The following is a 20,505-nucleotide window of genomic DNA, read 5'->3' as shown; positions in this document are numbered from 1 at the left end:
AGGTGACAGAAAATGGTTTTATTCACATCTTTGACTCACTTTTTTTCACAGTAAATGAAACTTTTGCGCTTCCCTTAACAGCACAAATGCTAAAATGTTGGCTATAAATAAACAAAGTGGGTAGATTGCACATGGCCCCAGTAGGACTGGAGATAAACAAATGCTCTCCATGTAGAATGTGGCAACATGGGAAATGCAGTTTTATACTGGAGCATAGCATCTTTTGTCAAAATATATTAGTTTTGTATGGAAAGAGAGTAATCGTTTTTCTGTTGTGACGCCAAACAAAACCCGTTGGATATACTATTAAGATTGCAGTTAAAAAATTAAGACTAACCAAAAACCAAACAATGTAAAATAAAAACCCGAAACATTAGGTCCAGACAGAAATACAAACAAATATGCTGACTTGTTTACACGACTCAACTGTTTACACGGCAAGAGAAAAACCTTGTATAGGTGGCATATGCCAGTAATCCGATTACAAATAGACATTGTTTCTGCATTACACTTTCAACGTAAAATAAAGACTTCACTCACCAAAATCAACAAAGTCGTTTTTGGTTGTGCCATTGCTGAATCTGTTTGCAAATGTGCTGGTATGTAGCCAGCCAGGATAGACTTATACTGATTTCGGATGGAAAATAAAAAGAAATCAAGCGATACATTTTAGGCTTTTTAGTGGGTAAGCCAGAGTTTTCATGTATGGTTACGTGTAGGCGTTAGACTGCAATTATATGGCGCTTTACGAGTCACTGAGGACCTCCAAAGCGCTTAACAGCCATGCAAGGCAACTACTTGCCTATTGGAGGCATTAAGTTCAGTGTCCTGGCCAAGGACACTTTAACATTTAACTCAGAGGAGCCTGGAATCGAACCTGCAACCTCTTTTCTTTGGTCCCAAGACGAGCGCTCTACCTCCTGAGCTACTGCCTCCGAAAGACTACAGCTTCATTTTAGGGAGTTTAACCAGTGTTTGGTGCTTTTAGGTTTTCAAAAAAAGGGATCCAATAGATTTTCCTCTTTTTTATTAAGGTTTTAAAGAGTTTTTAGGGGTTTAGATTTAAGGTTTCAAACTAAGGTAGGGTTATAGCCTCTTCTTAAGGTAGGACACAAGGTCTTTTTAGTGATTAAACCAGAGTTTGCATGTATCATTTGTCTCTGTACTACAAGTACTACCACCGTACTTTGCAGAATAAAAGCATGCCGGATGATGAAGCAATGCATGTGCCCAAGCAATGGGATTACTGGAATAATGGCAACATTCAGTTTCCAAATGGGAATTTTCCCTGCATTTAAAAAAACCTCACTGCTTGCTCTCGTTGACTCCAGTGTTGACACTCGTTATGTTGCTCAGTTCTTTCCCTCCGTAGTAGCGCCCCCGTTTTTTGGGGGGTTGGATTTCGTATATCCGGCAACTGGTCCAATCAGCAGTAAGCCTTTCTTTTGCTCGTCGCTGTGATATATCAAATGCTAACATTAGGCTGCAGTCTCGTCCCCAAATCTGGTCAGGCTGCGACCTTGTGATTATTATCTCCACCAACGACATCTTTGGTGTCAGCTAAGAATGGCTGTCGGCATCAAGGATGTCTCCGGGACAAGGCCGGCTGTGCCTGTAGGCCATGATAAAACAAGACGACTGGTGCCACCAGTAGAACATGAGCAGCAGTAGGATGTGCCACAGCTGGTGGCTGGAGCCCACATAGTTCAGCTGCCCTGAAATAATAACAGTGAACAAAAAAATAAATAAAAAAATCAAGAAAAAACATGTGAATGGGTTTTTTTAACCACCCCGTTCTTCAGGTCAAAATGACCTGTCAATGTGTTGTTAAAATCCCAATTAAAAGAATGATATTTTATATGACTTTAAAAGTTATGACTTTTCCTAGTTGCTCCCAACAGCAGTAAAAATGAAATGTTGTCTTGTATTGAAATTTCTACGAAAGCTGTATAAATACTACTACAATGGTCCTTAAAATGAGGACAACAAAAGTGTTAGTCCGAATTTGGCACCAACAACCAAATCAGACCTGGGAAAAAAGATAAAAAAGGCCATATATAGCAGGAATGGCTGAGTTGTAAAGAAGAATCAATACATTTCAAGTGATTATTAGACCACAAAAAGTCGCTGTATTGTGCCGGCCAAATGAAAATGAGTGCTAAGAAGCAAAATGAGGATACACACTACAGAGACTTAAGGTGACAAAAACACACTATTTTTCTTCATCTTTTGCACAGCCTTTTTCAGGTTTTGGGGTACCCATAGCAACAAAGATGGCAAACAATTTTCACCCCCCTTATAGGTAAGTCTTACCTTAGGTCAAATAAATCTAAATTTATCCACCTTTGAATATTTCAAACGCGCGTGTTTATACTATAGTTTATATATGTTTGCTTAAAATCGTTCCAGCGGGCCGTCAAGACTGTTGAAGAGCAAAGTTGTGCCTTTAGTATGTCAGCCAGTTGTGCCACATATCATTGGAAAGCTTTAGCTTAAACTCATTCAAAATGTACTTTTCACAGAAACGTCACCATCGGTCTGAAACATCCACGCACCGCTTATCCTCAGTAGGGTCGCAGGGGGTTCTGGAGCCCATCCCAGCTGACTTCAGACAGTGGGCAGGGGAAACCCTGAACTGGTTGCCAGCCAGTCGCAGTGCACACCGAGACGGACAACTTACTCACTCATTCACACTTAGGGACAATTTGGACTGGCCAATTAACATCACATGCATGTTTTTGGAATAAATGCATAATTTTAATTGAGTACAATTGTTTACCCCTAGAAGACGTTAATATTACACACTGTCTCTTTAAATGAGTTTACCACATAGAGGAGCTAAGTAACACACACAAGGTTCATACACTTTGTTCATGGCCAAATTCAAGGAAGTTTTAAGAATTTTCAAAGACAATTTTCCAATTTCTCCAGTACCATTCAAAGAATAGAACATTAGTTATTATTGTTACTAACGATAATTATATGCCATCACCTGGCTGAAATCCTCATTGCAGCGTGATCTTTCCCTTTGTTGCGCGTACACTCACATTCTTAGACACGCTTAAATAAACTTCTTTTTTGGGGTTAGGGTTGGCGTTTGGACTGTATTTGAAACTGTCTTATGCTCACTTTTACCGTTTTTGATTGATTGATTGATTATTGCTCCAGCGAAGGTCGGGGGGTCCCGTCCCTCTGCGTTGAGCCGACCAGATGAACCAGATTTTTCCAATGCTGGCGGTCTTGTGCCAGCTGTTCTGCATCCTCTACAGCAACTCCGTGTTGTTGGAGGTCGCCCGCAACGACGTCGAGCCATTGAGTGCGGGGTTTCCCTCGTGGTCGTCTCCAGCCTGCGGCCTTTGGGTCAAACTGGAGAATGGCTCGTGTCGGATGGTCTGGTGGTAGACGAAGGACATGGCCAAACCAGCGGGTGCGGCGTTGTGCGACCAAGGAAGATGCTCGGGGCTGGCACGTTCGGGCTCTGAGCTCTTTATTGGAGACTCGCTGGGGCCACCTGATGTTCTCGATGGTTCTGAGAGCCCTGCTATCAAAACCGTCGATTCTTGTGGCCAGGGTGTCGTTCAGGGGCCACGTTTCTGAGCCATAAAGCAGGATAGAGAGTACGGCAAGGTTGTAAATGCGGAGCTTCGTCTTGCGTGCGATGGTCTGGTGCCGCCAGAGTGGTTTCCAGAGAGACTGCAGAGCAGATGCTGCCAGGGCTCTTCTGCGGAGAATCTCTGGTTATAGGTCCCCATTGTCTGTCACCATGGACCCCAGATACACAAAGCTCTTGACAGGCTCTACGATGTCGCTACCAATTTGGATGGGAGGTGGATCTGGTCCATCACCGACATACATGAACTGGGTTTTCGTCCAACTCACTTGGAGGCCAAGCCGCGCTGCCTCTTCGCTGTAAATGCCCAGAGCGTCTCTCAGCTGGCTGAAGGCATGATAGTGTCGTCAGCATACTCCAGGTCAGTCAGGTGGTAGTTGCCGAAAGACACTCCGGGGATGCGCTCACTAACCCTGAACATCAGATGGTCGATGATGCAATTAAAAAGGTCGGGAGCAGCCACGCAGCCTTGACGAACGCCGCTGGAGATGGTAAACCAGTCGGAGTCAATGTCGTTGATACGGATACAGCTCTCTGCGTTGCTGTAGAGCAGCTTGAACAGGGCTATGATCTTGGGTGGTGCTCCGAGAGCAGTGAAGAGTGGCAGTGTCAAAGGCGGCCTTCAGATCAATGAGTCCGATATATAGATGGCGATCTTTACGGAATTCACGGGTCTTCTCTATCAGCAAACGGACGGCAGAGATGTGGTCCGTTGTGGAGCGGTTGGGCATAAAGCCAGCCTGCTGGGGACGGCGGCAGCTTCTGATTGCTGGAAGGGCACGGCTGAGCAAGATCCTGGTAAAGACCTTGCCCGGGATGGAGAGTAAGGTTATACCTCTGTGGTTTCCACAGACAAGCCTGTCACCCTTGCATTTCCAGAAGGGCATGATGACTCCTCTGGTCCAGTCGGTGGGCAGCTGCTCCGATTCCCACACCTGGTTGAATAGGCAGGTTAGCCACTCCACCATGCCGGGGGCTTTCTTGGTGTTCAGCTTCTTCAGAGTAGCTCTCACTTCCTCGGGTGTTACAGGGTCTGTGCAGCAGGCATTGCTAGGAGGCTAAAGTGCTCCTTCCAGCGCGCGAGGCAGTTGGCTTCTGTCATGATGAGGTTGCCGTCTGAGTCTTTTACCAGGGCTGTCTTTATGTGTGGGCCGCTACGGGCTTGGCGTAGTAGACTGAATACGCGGCTCATGTTGTTGTTGTTGGCCGCGGACTCAACCTAGAATAAATTCAAACAGCAAGCGTGCGCGCAAAATCACCTTCCCCCTACCCTTTCCTCCAGAGTAATGCGCTCCGTGGCCAGAACACTGAAGGTAAATGTAAGATAAAAGCAGATAGGCGCGGTGGAAAATATATATAAAGGCTCTTTAAACTCACAGTTGGGTAACTTATCCCACACAAAAAAAAGCAAATATGTAATTTTGAACATTTTAAGGACACCTTAAACTACGCGCCCCACCTCTTCAGCTGATTCATGATGCATGTGCGCGCTTGTATAAACCGTTTTTTTTCTATATATGTTTTTGAGCAGACATGTTTTTCTTTTAATCAATTTTATGTGTGGTCTTTTGAGCCTGACTGACGAGAAACACGGCAACAGTTTCAAGCGTTTAAAAGCACTTAGGGAAAAATACCTGTATGAACCCTGCACACAATGTTACCTTGAATAGTTTCATCCATGAAGGAAAACCTATCTTTTATGAGACATAAAGAAAAAGCGAACGCCTTTTTCATTTTTCCGAATGAAAAACAAGTGCCGGGCGGCTTACCTGGGAAATAGCGTTCTGGCACTTTGGAGACGTAGAAGAGAAGAGCCAAGGCCGCCATCAGATACATGACCAGCACGCGAGGGATGAAGGCCTGAACCAGGATGGGTTTAAGAATTCTGATATTTCTAAAAAAGGACAAAATGTCAATGATACCTGAACGAGCTCAGAGGAGAAGCCGCCGGCGTCTCCGACCCAGTGCGCTACGGGCACCAGGCCACTAGAGGCCAGTGCGCAGAAGGCTAACCAGCGCGGTCGCCGCCATTGCTTGCTGAGGAAGTTGGGGTGGATGTGGGCCAGAAAGACGGCCAGGATCATGGCCAAAACCGTCACCAGGTACACCTGACGCCAGTACTGACACACAAACACACACAATAAATCCCAATATACTACTTGGAGAATTACAGTCATAATAGATCCAATAAATTGTTCATTGCTGAGTATAGTCATATCTTTCAAATAGACATCAAATAGACAATTCATATTGACTGGCAATATTCACTTGCGGTAGAACTGAGGGCCTAAAGTCACTTAAAAAACAAATTGTATGGAGTAGGGGATTTTTCTTTTTCTGATCTCAAATTACGTGGCTCTTCTACATACAAGCGATTGTACGTTCAAGAAATTCGAGATACGAGACGTCTTTGGAGTAAAAATGTTGCCCTAAATTGAGAAAATACAAATTAGAAGAATTTCCAGATGCTACTACAAGAGGGCAATGTTTGAGACCACTCACCGCCAGCATTAGCTTGTCCCAGTTGGCACGAGTCTTTCGTGGCCTACAGACCAGATCTCGGGCTCATCTGTTTTTTTCCCCCCCCTCAACTCACGTGCTCCCTCACCCCTCCACCACCAACACCACGCATCTGCCTCCATTGGCAACTGCTGACTTTCTTTATGGTAAGGGCTCATAATAAATTCACATTTTATTTCTTTCATTTCATCTCATTTATCTTAATACAGTATTTTTATGTTAATTATGATTTGAATGTGATTTTAGTGATTACCTTGTGATAAGTTTAGCCTGTCGGACACCTGCAAAGGAAATGGCATAGGATGCCAGTTCTTTATGTTGACTGTTATTCCTCACAATTGCTGGACATTTTGAATATTATGCACATCACATCATTGTCACCATCTGCCAATCGTGTTCCTGTTCTTTGATAACCGCACCCTTTAGGGCAAATCTGCTTCTTGTAACCTAGGAGATTCAATAAAAAGAAAAAGCTCTGGGGAGGGCTTTTAGAGCAGGTTGGAAATCTATCTGAGGGGTTTGGTCCGATTCTGTTCTATTTGTAAGTTCAAAATCCATTGTTGTATTATTTCCTTATTTTGAGGGTTTAGTAACTATAACCTTAACAACTTGAATAATTTCGGGAGGACAGGACTGGATATATTGCTTTTCAATTATTTCTTATGGGTAAAATGTTTTCAATATACGAAAAATTCTCGAAATGAGCGTGATCCAAGAAGAAACTAATCTCATACGTAGTTAGGGCCAGTACAGTATATGTCTATCCTGCACAAAGAAAATGGAATACGAGTATGCAGGTGAAAGCTTTTGATTGAGCCTGGGTAGATCTTTATGTGTTGTAACATCGTATTGCACGACTGTTTTTGTGCAAATATTGGGTTGTTTCATTTTAATTATTGGTTGATGTAGTTTTTGTGCTGAGCCCAAATAAAAAAGCCACAAACTCAAGTTATTCCTTTCAAGCGTGGGTTCTTCAACAGCAGAGGCACTCACATTATTGCAGTAAAAAGCATAGAAGACAGCGGGCACGTAGCAGCCAAGGATGCCTACGGACACGCCGGCATAGTCCAAGGCCAGCCAACGTCGACTGGTCTTCTCCGAACGGTGACAGCAGAAGATGTGATAGCCCGCCGAGCACAGCAAACACAGCTGGATCGACACAAATACATCTGGCTAGCCTTGTTTTTGTTTCAGCAAATACTATAATTGTATATACCTGGAAGCAGAAGAGTCCCACTGAGTAGATGACATAGTCCTCACGCGAGACACCCAGCCGCGGCAGAACAACTGCCATGTGGTACACGGCCAGGAAGAAGAAGAGCAGGAAGCCCAGCAGGTGAGTCCAGATGTTCACCGTTTCGTTGGACAGGATGAATAGGCTGACATGTAAACAGACCACGTGCACGTCAATGGCTTTGTTTTCATTTTTCTCATTGTATGTGTTCAAATGAACTCAATAGGATCTGTCAGTATTCCCTTTCTATTTGGATTATTAACTGCATGTAAACATACCCACTGATTTTCCTTGTGCCGCTCCCTTACCTTTTGATGCAGAGGCGGGAGGGCAGGTAGGCCCGATAGCCGTCCGTGATGTACGGGTTGTCCCGCATGTGGCCCGGGATTTGCTCGTAGGTGTACAGGCGAATCCCGCGGGGTACCAGCACCGGCCAGTACTGGTAGCCCCCAAGCTCGATGTAATGGGTAGTCTGGCCGCTCTTCTGAGGCATGGCGGCAGGAGGGGGCACTCTTTTTGGACCTGAAAAATGTACTTGCACGATTTTCTGAAACCCTTACAAATTAGGCACGTTTATTAACACTCCCGTGTAAAAATTGACTACCCTTATATTTTTGTTGTTGTTGTTTTTTTCTCTTTAAAGTCTTCTGACGTTTGTTCTGGAATGCTACGTCTAATCTCGTTATGAATAATGTACACTATGTCGTAATCAATGACAATAAAGACTAATCAATTCTAAATGAAGACAGAAAAATAGGTCAAAAAAGAAATCAGAATGCCATTTTAATCATGCAATGTTGGTTTTATATTAACACATTGTATTTGACTACTTTTGTCACGTCTGTTTTATAATTGTTTAAACGTTGAATTCAAAACCAAAATCCATTTGAACGATTGCTACCGGCGCCGACTATACTGTTCTAATTTTTAAACCGACAAACGACAGTCTAATAACTCAGTGCGATATTTGTCCAAAAAGCTAATATCCTAAAACACAACACTAAAAAATGTCCTCCTTTATCCACTAAAAAAAATTGATAAAGCGAAAATCCGATGGAGCTTGGGCTCTTTCAACAGGCAACAAAAACAAAGCTAGCTAATCTCTCAATTTGTTCTAAAGGAAAAAAGAACAAAAACAAACTCACCTTTCAACTTGTTAAAGGTACAATTTGTTCCATTTGGACTTTTATAAAACGCGTTGTACATTTAAAATTGAAATAATTGAACCGTAAATAAAATTTTGAAAGTGCGACGTTCAACTTTCGGTTCCATCTTCCAAATCAGCAGCGGAAATGACGTCATCGTGGAAGGACTTGAGCTCTTTTTCTTCTTCTTGTGGTTGAGGGCGGTGGTCCATCTTTGGCGCATTACCGCCCCCATTATCATATCCCCGTCTCGGTTCCACACCCCAAATCCTGTTAAAAGTCCCGTACTCCTCAAAAACTGAAACACTCTTCACAAAATCCAGTGACATGTTTCCCCATCAGTTTTAATATTTTGTTGGAAGCCTTGATCGTGACAAAACAGTCTCAACTCTTCTGCATTTGCTATCAACCCTTGCTGTCCTAACATTGCGGTGAATTGTATACAAGTTTTGCCCTCCATCCTTCTTTTCGGCCATTTCTGATGTATCCCCTCAATTATACATTAAGCTTCTGCTCTACTAGTTTTTACACACATCTGAACCCTTTCAGATCTCTTATTGCAAACGTATTCGCCCTCTCATTCCCCTGCACCCTCGCATAAGCTGGCACCCAACATTTTTGCTTTTTTGGGTGTGTATTTTTGTGACTCTGTTAATAGCCTGATTTACAATGTCCTGCCTACTTGCAGAATGAAATGGCATAATGCTTACAAGGACTGATGCCAAATCCTAGCATATTACTGTCTTTTTATGTGCCCCTATCTCCAACCAGTTAAGTGCAACCAACGTCTGCTGCTTCTTACCACGCTTTTTCAAACATGTTATGTTAACATTATCTTTGTTGTTGAGTCATTGTTTTTGTCCTATTTTTATCGTATAATGTTCGAAATAAAGTTTTCATTCATTCAGTCATTCAACAACGCCACCGTCTCTGCAGTATACTGTACACCCCTAGACCATCACTTGTTCTTTTCCCTATACCCACTCCCTTTCCTGGCACTGCCACCGCAAAACCCTTTAAATCGGTGTCTGGATCCTTCGCCCCATCTCTAAACACCTGCACAAAATCCCAATAGTCTTGACCCCTCAAGTAGCTTAAGGTCCCCAGCAGATCAGCAGTACCCTTAATAATAATAATAATAATAATGATAATAATGGTAATAATGATACATTGTATTTTGAAGGTCCTTTCAGGACACTCAAGGTCTCTGTACATATAGTAAGACACAACAATAAAGCATGTAAGTAATAAATAGCAAATAAAACATCTCATCTCATCTCATCAGCTGTACCGCTTATCCTCATTGGGGTCACATGGGGGCTGGAGCACAACTCAGCCATCTCCGTGGGCAGTGGGCAGGGGACAACTGGAACTGGTTGCCAGCCAATCGCAGGGCACACGGGGACAGACAACTCACTCGCTCATTCACACCTAGGGACAATTTGGACCGGCCAATTCACCTGAAATGCATGTTTTTGAAATGTGGGAGAAAACCGGAGTGCCCGGAGGAAACCCACGCAAGCACGGGGAGAACATACAAACTCCGCACAGGAAGTCTGGAGCTGGATTTGGACCCACGCAGGAGGTTTCCATGACATGAACTGTGTCGCACATGCGCCAACCACTGCACCGCCGTGCTGCCCCCATATAAAACATATAGGCCAAAAGTATATTAGAGTTTCAAAGTGGCGGAATGTGAGGCAGATGGTCAAGAAAGAGCAAGTCTGGAGAGGTTCCCTTTCCTTTTAATGTCCAGGAGAGACAAGTCCACTTTCGGTCACATTAATCTGAGTGGGGCTTCCTCCGAATGGTCCACTGTTAGACTAATCTTCATTTGGTCAATGGATGCTGGTTTAATATCAGGTAATTGTGCAATTGTGTAATTGTAATCCTGTGCAGTCCTTTGAGACATTTTTGTGATTAAGGGCTATAATTAAATGTGACCTGACTTGACTTGGACAAGTCCAAGCACTCCTCTACCAGAGGTGTGGCTAAAGAGTGCCTGAATGAAGCACACAACTTGTCTGAACATTAATAACAACAACAACAGCAACAATAATTAATAATAACAACTTTTCTTTGTTGTTGTCTGGCGTCACAGGTCAATTCATGATTTAAAAAAGAAAGAAATGAATCAAACAACCTTCTATATTCAATTTTAAAAAAAACTTAAACAATAATAATGTATGCGTGTTCATGTTTCATTTTTATTGAAATTATTAAATTGTTGACATTCAAAAGAGAGAAAAAAACAGTAATATTCTACTCAAAAAGTTCTAGTCTTTTCTGTCATTTTGTCCACGAATATTTTTTCAAAGGCTGGAGATTATCTCGAGTTGTAAAAAAAAGAAAGATAAAACAACAAGGCCATTGCAATGTCTTCAAGGGCAGAACAAGGCAGCATTATTTTATATTTTCAAAGATGACATATTTCATAACAATTCTAGAGATATTCCCCTGCGACAGAAACATTGACATATTCAACTTTAGCGGGGGCAAGTTGTTTACGGATAAAACAGATCAAAAATGTCGCTTAGAAATAGAGACTATGAAAACACGGAAGAGGAGTAGCACCCATGGCTTCACATCAAAAGCACGTTCCCCTTAAAAGGAGGGGGGGGGGGATTTTGAAAGGTTTATTGTTCTATATTCTTTATCAATTATCTATTATCCGTTATCCGTCAAATCATAATAGAGCCAAGCAGCGATCACCTTGCAGCTACAATATGCAAGGTCTCCTTTGTTCAAGTTCATGGGCTAGCTTGTTGTTCTGCTTGCAGAGCCTGTTAAGTATTGGGGCTTTAAATGTGCTACGTGTGATTAATTTATTCATTTGATTTATAGTTTTTATATTGTATTGTTTATTACAGCATTTGAATTTGTGTTGATTATTTTAATCTACTTTTGAAATTACATGTTTTTTTGTTGATTGGGTGGACTTTGATGATTTGATGATCTGATTGGTTGTTTTAAAACAGTTAGTCAGTACTTAAGTAATTTTTTCAGCAAGTACTTTTTTACTTTTACTCAAGTAAGTATTTAGATGACTGCTTTTACTTCTACTTGAGAAATATTATTCTGAAATAACAGTACTTTTACTTTAGTAAAATCTTTGGCTACTCTACCCACCTCTGATTAAATCTATCTTCAACGGTTCGTTGTAGCGATAGCGATTCTGACTCTTTTGACTCACTAAGAAATAGTTGTTTACACTCAACAAATTCAAAGTCAACATCACAGATTGCCTTAAGAAATATATCTCGATCAATCGCAACAGAAAAAAAGTGTCTCGAAAGGGACTAGCCGGCTCCCGATTGGTGGGTAGCCACTTCCAAGAGACAGCTCATGGGGCCGTTTCGCTCGTGAAAGAAATGAGTCGATCGCCGCCAAAACGGAAAGATTTATCATTTAAAGATAAAAATAAAATATGTTCAGAGTATTGCTTCCTTCAGTATATATGCTAGAAACAATATGAGGCTATCTTGAATTATTCGGGCGGAAAACCGAGAGCATTACCCGCTGGCCGAATCGGTCACCACCAAATTAGATTCCGAGCAAAATAAATATAATTTTAAAGCATCTGCCCCTGGCAAAACATAACGTTAAAGGACCTTAACAGTAATCTGTAAAAGAAACATGTTTATATGTTTATTTTGTTATATTCTTTAAAGCCAGGCTGTTATTTCTTCTATCTGTAACAGACATAGAATATGGTTGGTTAGATGGATCCTTTAACTACTAAGGTCTTGGGGCTCCATTTCCTGTGGTGTGTCTTGGGCAAGTACAGCAAGTACAGCCCTTCCTTCTGCAGACCAACATCCATCCCCCCATCCATCGCACCGCTTATCCTTAGTAGGGTTGCGGGGGCACTGGAGCTCGTCCCAGCTATCACCGGGCAGTGGGCAGGGGACACCCTGAACCAGTTGCCAGCCAGTCGCAGGACACACAGAGACATACAACCATCCACTTGCTTATTCACACCTATAGGAACGATTTGGATCAGCCAATTAGCCTGACATGCATGTTTTTTGAATGTGGGAGGAAACTAGAGTTCCCAGAGGACACCTATGCAAGCACGGGGAGAACATGCAAACTCCACACAGGAAGGCTGGTAGCTGGATTTGAACACATGACCTCAGAACTGTGCCGCAGACACACTAACCACTCAGCTGCCGTGTCAATTAAATATCAGCAATTACGAAAAAGAGCTGTGTGCCAAACAAAGTTTAGCATTACGAAAAAAAAGGGAGTCTGCTAATAAGGGACAAAAAAAGCTTCATGTATGTTTATTGTTTGTTTGTCTGATCAAAGATTGTAACATATTTAAATTATCACCAGCATGAGTGCTAATAAGCACTAACAAATAAGGGACTTTCCTGTGTCTACCTAAAAAGGGAACAGCTCAAATGTATATTTATGTTAAAAATAGTCACAATGCCCTCCATCTGTGATTTTTGTTCAGTTAGAAGAATATTTTATTCATGTTTGTTAGATCAGTCTTTTTGTGAATACATATTTCATTTTATTGTGGAAAACCTGTAACATTGTCAGGTTTATTTGTATAGCCCTTAATCCCAAGGAGTCTCAAAGGGCTGCACAGACCACATACTATTATTACACCATACCCTGATCTAAAACCTCAAATACCACAACATGAGGAAAATGAAGAAACCTTGAGAAGGGACCCCCTCCATGTTGCAATAACAAATAATACACATATATTGCCAACATGAAGTATAGGTCATTCATAAGCTATAGAATAGGAGTGAGTGTTTTAGCCAAGATTTAAACAGTTCCACTTAGGTTGCCGATCAAATCTCAGTCGGCAGAGTATACATCAGCACCAGGGCCCAAATGGATAACGCTCTCAAACCTGTGGATCTCTTCTTGGCTCTTTGGATCACCGGTAGACCAGCATTTTCAGAGCGAAGGCTCAGGACCGGAACATAGGGGAAAATTAAATCTCAAAGAAATGAGGGAGCAAGTCCATGCAAATCACATCTTAAGCTAACAGAGAGCCAATGCAGGTTATCTAAACTCGGGGTAATGTGATCGAACTTTCTTGTCTTAGTTAAAAGCCTCGCTGCAGCATTTTGGACTTTGGGAGACCGAAGAGTGCCACATTACAGTAATCGAGACGGTAAGTAACAAACGCATGAATTATAATCCCCGCGTCCGACTGAGACAGCATAGGGCGAATATTAGTGATGTTGCGAAGATGGAAAAAAGCTGTTCTAGTAATATTCTCAACATGTGTGTGGAAGGACAGACTGGGGTCAAATGTGAAACCTAAATGTTTGACTGAGTCACTCTTAAATGGTAAATGGTCTGCATTTATATGGCGCTTTTCAAGTCAATGAAGACCTCCCAAAGGGCTTTACAATGTGCTTCACACTTACCCATTTACACACACACTCACACACCAATAGCGGCCATGTAGCCATGCAAGGCACCTTTTGGTAATATTACATTCGTCAATATTCAGAGCAGTTTTTGAGAACAAGTGACGGCATTTAGATGGACTAATAATTAACATTTCGATCTTTTCGGGGTTGAGGCGCAAGAAGTTAAGTGACATCCATCTTTTTATCTCAGTGAGGCAGGCCTCCAAATTTCCACAGCTTTGTGGGGCAGATTCCTCCATCGGAAGATTTAGTTGAGTGTCACCTGTGTGGCAATGGAAACTGATATTATTGTCACGAGGCGTGGTGGGGGTCGAAAGGGTGATCGGACCAGAACGGAGGCAGGAGGCAGGAAGGGAGAACTCAATTGCGTAACGATCCAAAAGTTTTATTTAACAAAATAAAAGTTGTCCAAAACTCTGGGACAAGACGAAACAAACAGTTGATTCTTCCAACTCAACTAAACTAAACAGGACAAGGCATAACAGAACGGACAATGTTTTAAACTAAAACAGGACAAGGCATAACAGACCGGGAGTGTGTATATGTAATGAGCCCGCACTCGCAAAGCCCACAATTCAGCCTTAAATAGCAGACACTCGATTAGTTGAACTGCTTCAGCTGGGCCCAGGGGGCGGGGCAGACCGGTCGCCAAGGCGATCATGACAATTATACTTGTGAATAATACTCTACAGGGATGAATAAAGTATCTATCTATCTATCTATCTATCTATCTATCTATCTATCTATCTATCTATCTATCTATCTATCTATCTATCTATCTATCTATCTATCTATCTATCTATCTATCTATCTATCTATCTATCTATCTATCTATCTATCTATCTGTCACCCAATGGAAGCATGTAAATGCTGAAAAGAAGGGGGGCAAGTATTGATCCCTGCAGAATACCACAGGTCACACTAAAGGGCTCGGATGTCATTTCACCATATTTACCACAATGCGTCCTATCTGAGAGGTAGGATCTGAACCATAAGAGGACGGTTCCTGAGAGGCCAATCCATGTCTCCAGCCCGTCTTATGATATTTTGATAAACAAGATGGATAAATATGTATTGTAATATTCGTTTTCGCAGCTCTTACGTTGCTACGTGGTGAAAGTGTCGGAAAAGATTTTTTAGACAAATATTGTGAAGATCAGTCATAAAGCTCGACCACCTTCTCGCCGCGGACGCTATACAGTAATTACAATCAAATAGTCCCATTTTATAACTTGGGCGATCTCTAGTGGTCATTTAAGACGGTGCATTTTCCCTTCTAAGTTGCGCATGGTTGCTTTATGAATTATGTTTTATTATTTCTGCAAAAACATAAAAAAGGGGCGAACCTATTCAAAGTCGATCTGAGTTACGCTTTTTTGCGCTTCTGTCTGCCTAGTGGAGGAGGTAATTGCGCGCGTGTAATGGGACATGAAATGAAAGTGTTTCTCGTAAAAGTAAAAAAATAAAAAATTGCATGACAAAATATAACGCGTTCGATGAAATAAAACGTAAAAAAATGAGGCCAATAAAAAATGTCCATCCAATTTGAATGATTCAAATTGTCAACGAGGCCTGACAACGTCTGGCGTGCGTGATGACGTCCGATTGACGTCACATAAAGGGATGCGACGTCAAACTTTCCTGTTACTTGACTTAACGGGAATATATATATATATATATATATATATATATATATATATATATATATATATATATATATATATATATATATATATATATATATATATATATATATATATATATATATATATATATATATATATATATATATATATATATATATATATATATTTTATATATATATATATATATATATATATATATAAATATATATATATATATATATATTCCTGTGGAGAGAGAAGGAATGAAACATATATGTGTGTGTGTATACATAAATATGATTAAATACAAATCTAAGTAAATATACATGTTACAGAAAACATCATTTTATTCGCCTCCAGTTTATCGTTGACTTGACCTGGTTTAGTGGAGTAGCAGATGGATGCAGAGGGGGACAAGATGCTGAAGGGGAGTTCAAAAGGTCACTGATATCTAAATGTGTAACAGTCTTGATTGTCGCTTTGTTATGGCCATAATTTTTATATATCTTGACCCTCATCACACATTTTCCTTCTTTAGCCACTCATGTTACCCGCTTAGCTGCAGGCTAAAGCTCGATGCTAGCTGTTATTGTGGTTGTTAGCTGTTCCTGCTTTGTCTTTGTATCACCCGCCTATTAGAGCTTCCCAGGCAAGCAAACATCGACACGTCTTGTCATTTAGGTATTTTCCACTTTTTCCACAGTTTTCTTCTCTAGCCGCTCATGTGTCCCACTTGCCTGCAGGCTATTTTACGTTGCAAACCGTTATTGTTACTGTTGACTGTCACTGCGTTGGTCCATCAGTTTCACTCGCCTCTCACAGCAGCTCATGAAAGCAAACGTCAATGAGTGTTTCCTTCTTTGGCCACTCATGTTAGCCACTTGGCTGCAGGCTGAGGCTCCCTGCTTTCGCTTTCTTCAGCCGCTCATGGAAGTGAACATCGCCGAGTCATCTTTGAATTTTTTTCCGGTTTCCTTTTCTAGCACTCATGTTAGCCACTTGGCTGCAGGGCAAGGCTTTTCGCTAGCTGTTTTTGTTGTTGTTAGCTGCTCCTTTAGAAACATTCTCCAGTTTCAATGAATTGTCCCTTGATAATCTAACACAGATGGTCAGTAGGGCCAAACAAACTACGTGCCTGCTTGATCCGTTTCCAGCTTCACTGGTGAAGGATCTGTTTGAGATCTTAGGACCATCAGTTTTAAATATTATTAATATATCGCTATCCTCGGGTATTGTTCCTGTAGCCTTCAAGTCTGCCGTCATTAAACCCACGCTTAAGCGACCTAACCTTGACCCAGAAAGCCTAGGTAATTATAGGCCAGTGTCAAATCTGCCATTTCTTGCGAAATTACTTGAAAAGGTCGTTGCACAGCAGCTAAATGACTTCATGTCAGAAAATAACCTTTTTGAAACTGTCCAGTCAGCATTTAGAGCAAATCATTCTACTGAGACAGCCCTTGCAAAAGTAACCAATGATCTCCTTTTAACAATAGATTCTGGTGCCTCATCAATGTTACTGCTGCTGGATCTCGGCGCTGCTTTTGATACGGTCGACCACAACATATTATTGATTCGTCTAGAACGCATTGGTATCTCAGGAACTGTACTCTCGTGGTTTAGGTCCTACCTGTCAGACAGGATGCAATGTGTTAACTATGGCAATATGACCTCTAAACAATCTAATGTCCCTTGTGGTGTTCCTCAAGGCGCTGTACTTGGCCCCCTTCTTTTTAGTATTTATATGATCCCGCTTGGTGACATTATCCGCAAGTATAATATTAGTTTCCATTGCTATGCAGATGACACTCAACTGTATGTGCCACTGGAAAAAACTGGACATTTAAGTTTTAGAAATCTGGAGGATTGCCTTACTGAGATTCAAAGATGGATGTCAAATAATTTTTTACGCCTTAACCCAGAAAAAACTGAAATGTTGATTATTGGTCCAGCTCGCTGTCGTCATTTGTTTTCAAACATTACCCTGAACCTAGACAAATGTAATATCACCCATAGTGACTCGGTCAAAAATCTAGGTGTTATATTTGATCCTAATCTGTCGTTTCAGTTACATGTGAAAAATATTACTAGAATAGCTTTGTACCACCTCCGTAATATTGCGAAGATTCGTTCAATGCTGTCCCAATCAGATGCACAGATTTTAATTCATGCGTTTATTACTTCTCGGCTTGATTACTGTAATGTATTGCTTTCTGGTCTCCCGATGTCTAGCATTAAAAGTTTGCAGCTGGTTCAGAATGCGGCAGCTAGACTTTTGACTAAGACTAAAAAGTTTGAGCATATTACACCTGTATTGGCCAACTTGCACTGGCTCCCAGTCCACTTAAGATGTGACTTTAAGGTTCTCTTATTAACATATAAATGTTTGCATGGGCTTGCACCCTCTTATCTCTCTGATTTGATTTCCCCCTATGTTCCTGCACGGAGTCTGCGCTCGGAAAATGCCGGTCTACTTGTGATTCCGAGAGCCAAGAAGTCTGCGGGCTCGAGAGCGTTCTCCATCCGGGCCCCGGTGTTGTGGAATGCCCTGCCTCTGGAGATAAGATCTGCAACCTCAATGGAAGTTTTTAAATTGAGGCTTAAGACACACTTCTATTCCAAAGCATATGATTGATGCCCACCTCGTATTCTGTTTTGTCCTGTCTTTTTCTGAGGCCTGCCTGGCTGATACGAAGGAGAAGGATGATTTGGGATGGGTCAGCGGACCGGGGTCTGACCTGCAGCATGTCAACCCCTGCATTTACCAGCTGGCGTCGTCGTTGATGTCATGCTCTTTCCGGACATTTTCAACATCTTACCTAGTGTTTACTATTCTGTGTACAGTAATGCTAATTGTAATTCACCCTGTTCAATCCTGGAAGGGGGATTACCACATGTGAGGTCCTTTATCAAGGTTTCTCTTTTCTCCTCACACTGAGGTTTTTGAGTTTTTCCTTGCCCGCATGCTGGTTTGCCAGTTTAAGATCAGGTAATTGTGTAATTTTGTAACTGTAATCCTGTGCAGTCCTTTGAGACATTTTTGTGATTAAGGGCTATATAAATAAATTTGACTTGACTTGACTTGACTCCTGGTTTGTCTTCAGTGTCACTTATCTTGGACAGCTGCTCATGCAAGCAAACTTCGATGAGTTTTCATTCGGGCATCTTTCACTCCCCCCATTTTTCTTCTCTAGCCACTCATGTTAGGCACTTGGCTGCAGGCTGAGGCTCCCTGCTTTCGCTTTCTTCAGCCGCTCATGGAAGTGAACATCGCCGAGTCATCTTTGAATTTTTTTCCGGTTTCCTTTTCTAGCACTCATGTTAGCCACTTGGCTGCAGGGCAAGGCTTTTCGCTAGCTGTTTTTGTTGTTGTTAGCTGCTCCTGGTTTGTCTTCAGTGTCACTTATCTTGGACAGCTTCTCATGCAAGCAAACTTCGATGAGTTTTCATTCGGGCATCTTTCACTCCCCCCATTTTTCTTCTCTAGCCACTCATGTTAGGCACTTGGCTGCAGGCTGAGGCTCCCTGCTTTCCCCTTCTTCAGCCGGTCAAGGAAACGTCTATGAGTTGTCATTCAAGTATTTTCTCTTCTTTTTCCACTGTTTCCTTTTCTAGCCACTCAAGTTGCAGGCTATGGCTTGCTGCTAGCTGCTATCGTTACTAACAGTGATTTCTGATTTCGCCCATCAATGTCACTCGCCTTCCTCAGTTGCACATTGCTGCGTCCTGGGATTCAGGCATCTTCCAATTTCTTTCCTTCTCAAGCCACTCATATTTATACAATCGAACAAAAACATTTGCCGTGCCATATGCGTCAGTCAAAAAGAGAAAATGTCTTTTTTTGACCATGTAATCTTTTTTTTCTTGGTCTTGTAAAAAAACTAAACATGTTCCCAATCTTGTTTGGAGCTAGCAAAGAAAAGCAATCTGCGCGCCGCTAAAAGCGGATCACGGCGCATATGCGAGTCTAAAGCTACGCTCGGCTCGCTAATAAACGTCCCCGCAAAGTGCCACAGCGCTTTTCTTGTCAGCCTCGAGGGATTAGCGACAACTTTCTTTTGTGCGCCGCAGCAAAAAGTGCTAGCGCCGCTACGCTAATCTGCGCTAATCCTCAAGCACTTGTCAAATTTGTTTTGAGCCGCTTCTTTCTTGGGCCAGGATTTAGCAGCAACCAGATGTAGCTCCTAAGATGGAGGCCAAAAGATGATTATTATTATTATGATCGCTAATGCTCTTCATTGTAAGGATTGAAACTTTGAGGGCTATAAAAGAATGGAAAATAAATAAAAAGGTGCACCGACACGCAAAGCTATAAAGAGCTCAGATAGTCCAGATGCTACCAAAGGATTGAGGGATTTAACACCATGATCAAAAGTATTGGGACAACACTCAAGAGTATCCGGATAGTCTATGATCAAAGACACTTTGAAGCAAAAGTACACGTAAAAGGTCATTGATTGGGGGGACAGGCCATAAATGTTTTGTCGGGGGGTATCAGTTACATTTGAAGACACAAAAATATATTGATTGTAAATACTTACAGCAATCAGCATCAAAGACACAGTAAAGCAAAAATATTGAGAGATAAACATGAAGAGTCATTGAGTGCGAACAGGCCATAAATCTTTGGGCCTGTCATACAGTACTATCTACTATTTAAGACAAATAAAAATAAATGATTTAGTTTTAAATGTTTACAGAAACCAGCATCAAAGACACATTGAACCACAAGTATTGTGAGATATACGAGAAGGGTCACTGAGTGGGTACAAGCCATACATGGTGGGTATGTCCAGCAGTATCAGCTACAATTTAGGACACATAAACAAAAATAGATGGGTTGTGAATGCTCACAGCAACCGCCATCAAAGACACATTGAAGAAAATATATTGGGACATACCGATCAAGGGTCTTTGAGTGTGGCAAGTCCACAGAAACATATGTTGTAAGGTGCCCCAATCAACAAAT

At 41.7% G+C, this 20,505-nt stretch overlaps 1 protein-coding gene across 1 annotated transcript; it reads right to left on the bottom strand.

The window, feature by feature from the left end:
* Window positions 1–3: 3 nt before the first annotated feature.
* On the bottom strand, window positions 4–8,658 carry LOC148365197 (progestin and adipoQ receptor family member 3-like). The gene is made up of 7 exons (XM_088335680.1): window positions 8,510–8,658; window positions 7,673–7,886; window positions 7,347–7,509; window positions 7,124–7,279; window positions 5,533–5,730; window positions 5,380–5,470; window positions 4–1,715 (listed from the first exon to the last, which is right to left on the bottom strand). Exons 1-7 carry the CDS (start codon window positions 8,568–8,570, stop codon window positions 1,561–1,563), a joined length of 1,038 nt encoding a protein of 345 aa, XP_088191806.1. The 5' UTR covers window positions 8,571–8,658; the 3' UTR covers window positions 4–1,560.
* Window positions 8,659–20,505: the final 11,847 nt, after the last annotated feature.

This window comes from Urocampus carinirostris, chromosome 5 (assembly GCF_059441175.1).
Source record: "Urocampus carinirostris isolate Australia breed hairy pipefish chromosome 5, RoL_Ucar_1.0, whole genome shotgun sequence".
NCBI classification, from domain to species: domain Eukaryota; kingdom Metazoa; phylum Chordata; class Actinopteri; order Syngnathiformes; family Syngnathidae; genus Urocampus; species Urocampus carinirostris.
The sequence above is the reverse complement of the archived record's forward strand: the minus strand, read 5'-3'. Positions and strand labels throughout refer to the sequence as shown.

Excerpts from the sequence above, each read along its gene's own strand:
- LOC148365197 (XM_088335680.1), bottom strand. The coding sequence starts at position 8,570 with ATGTACAACGCGTTTTATAAAAGTCCAAATGGAACAAATTGTACCTTT. Across the intron at positions 5,471-5,532 it reads TCTCCTCTGAGCTCGTTCAG|GCCTTCATCCCTCGCGTGCT; the intron begins GTATCATTGACA and ends ATCCTGGTTCAG. Across the intron at positions 1,716-5,379 it reads GCCAGAACGCTATTTCCCAG|GGCAGCTGAACTATGTGGGC; the intron begins GTAAGCCGCCCG and ends TTATTATTTCAG.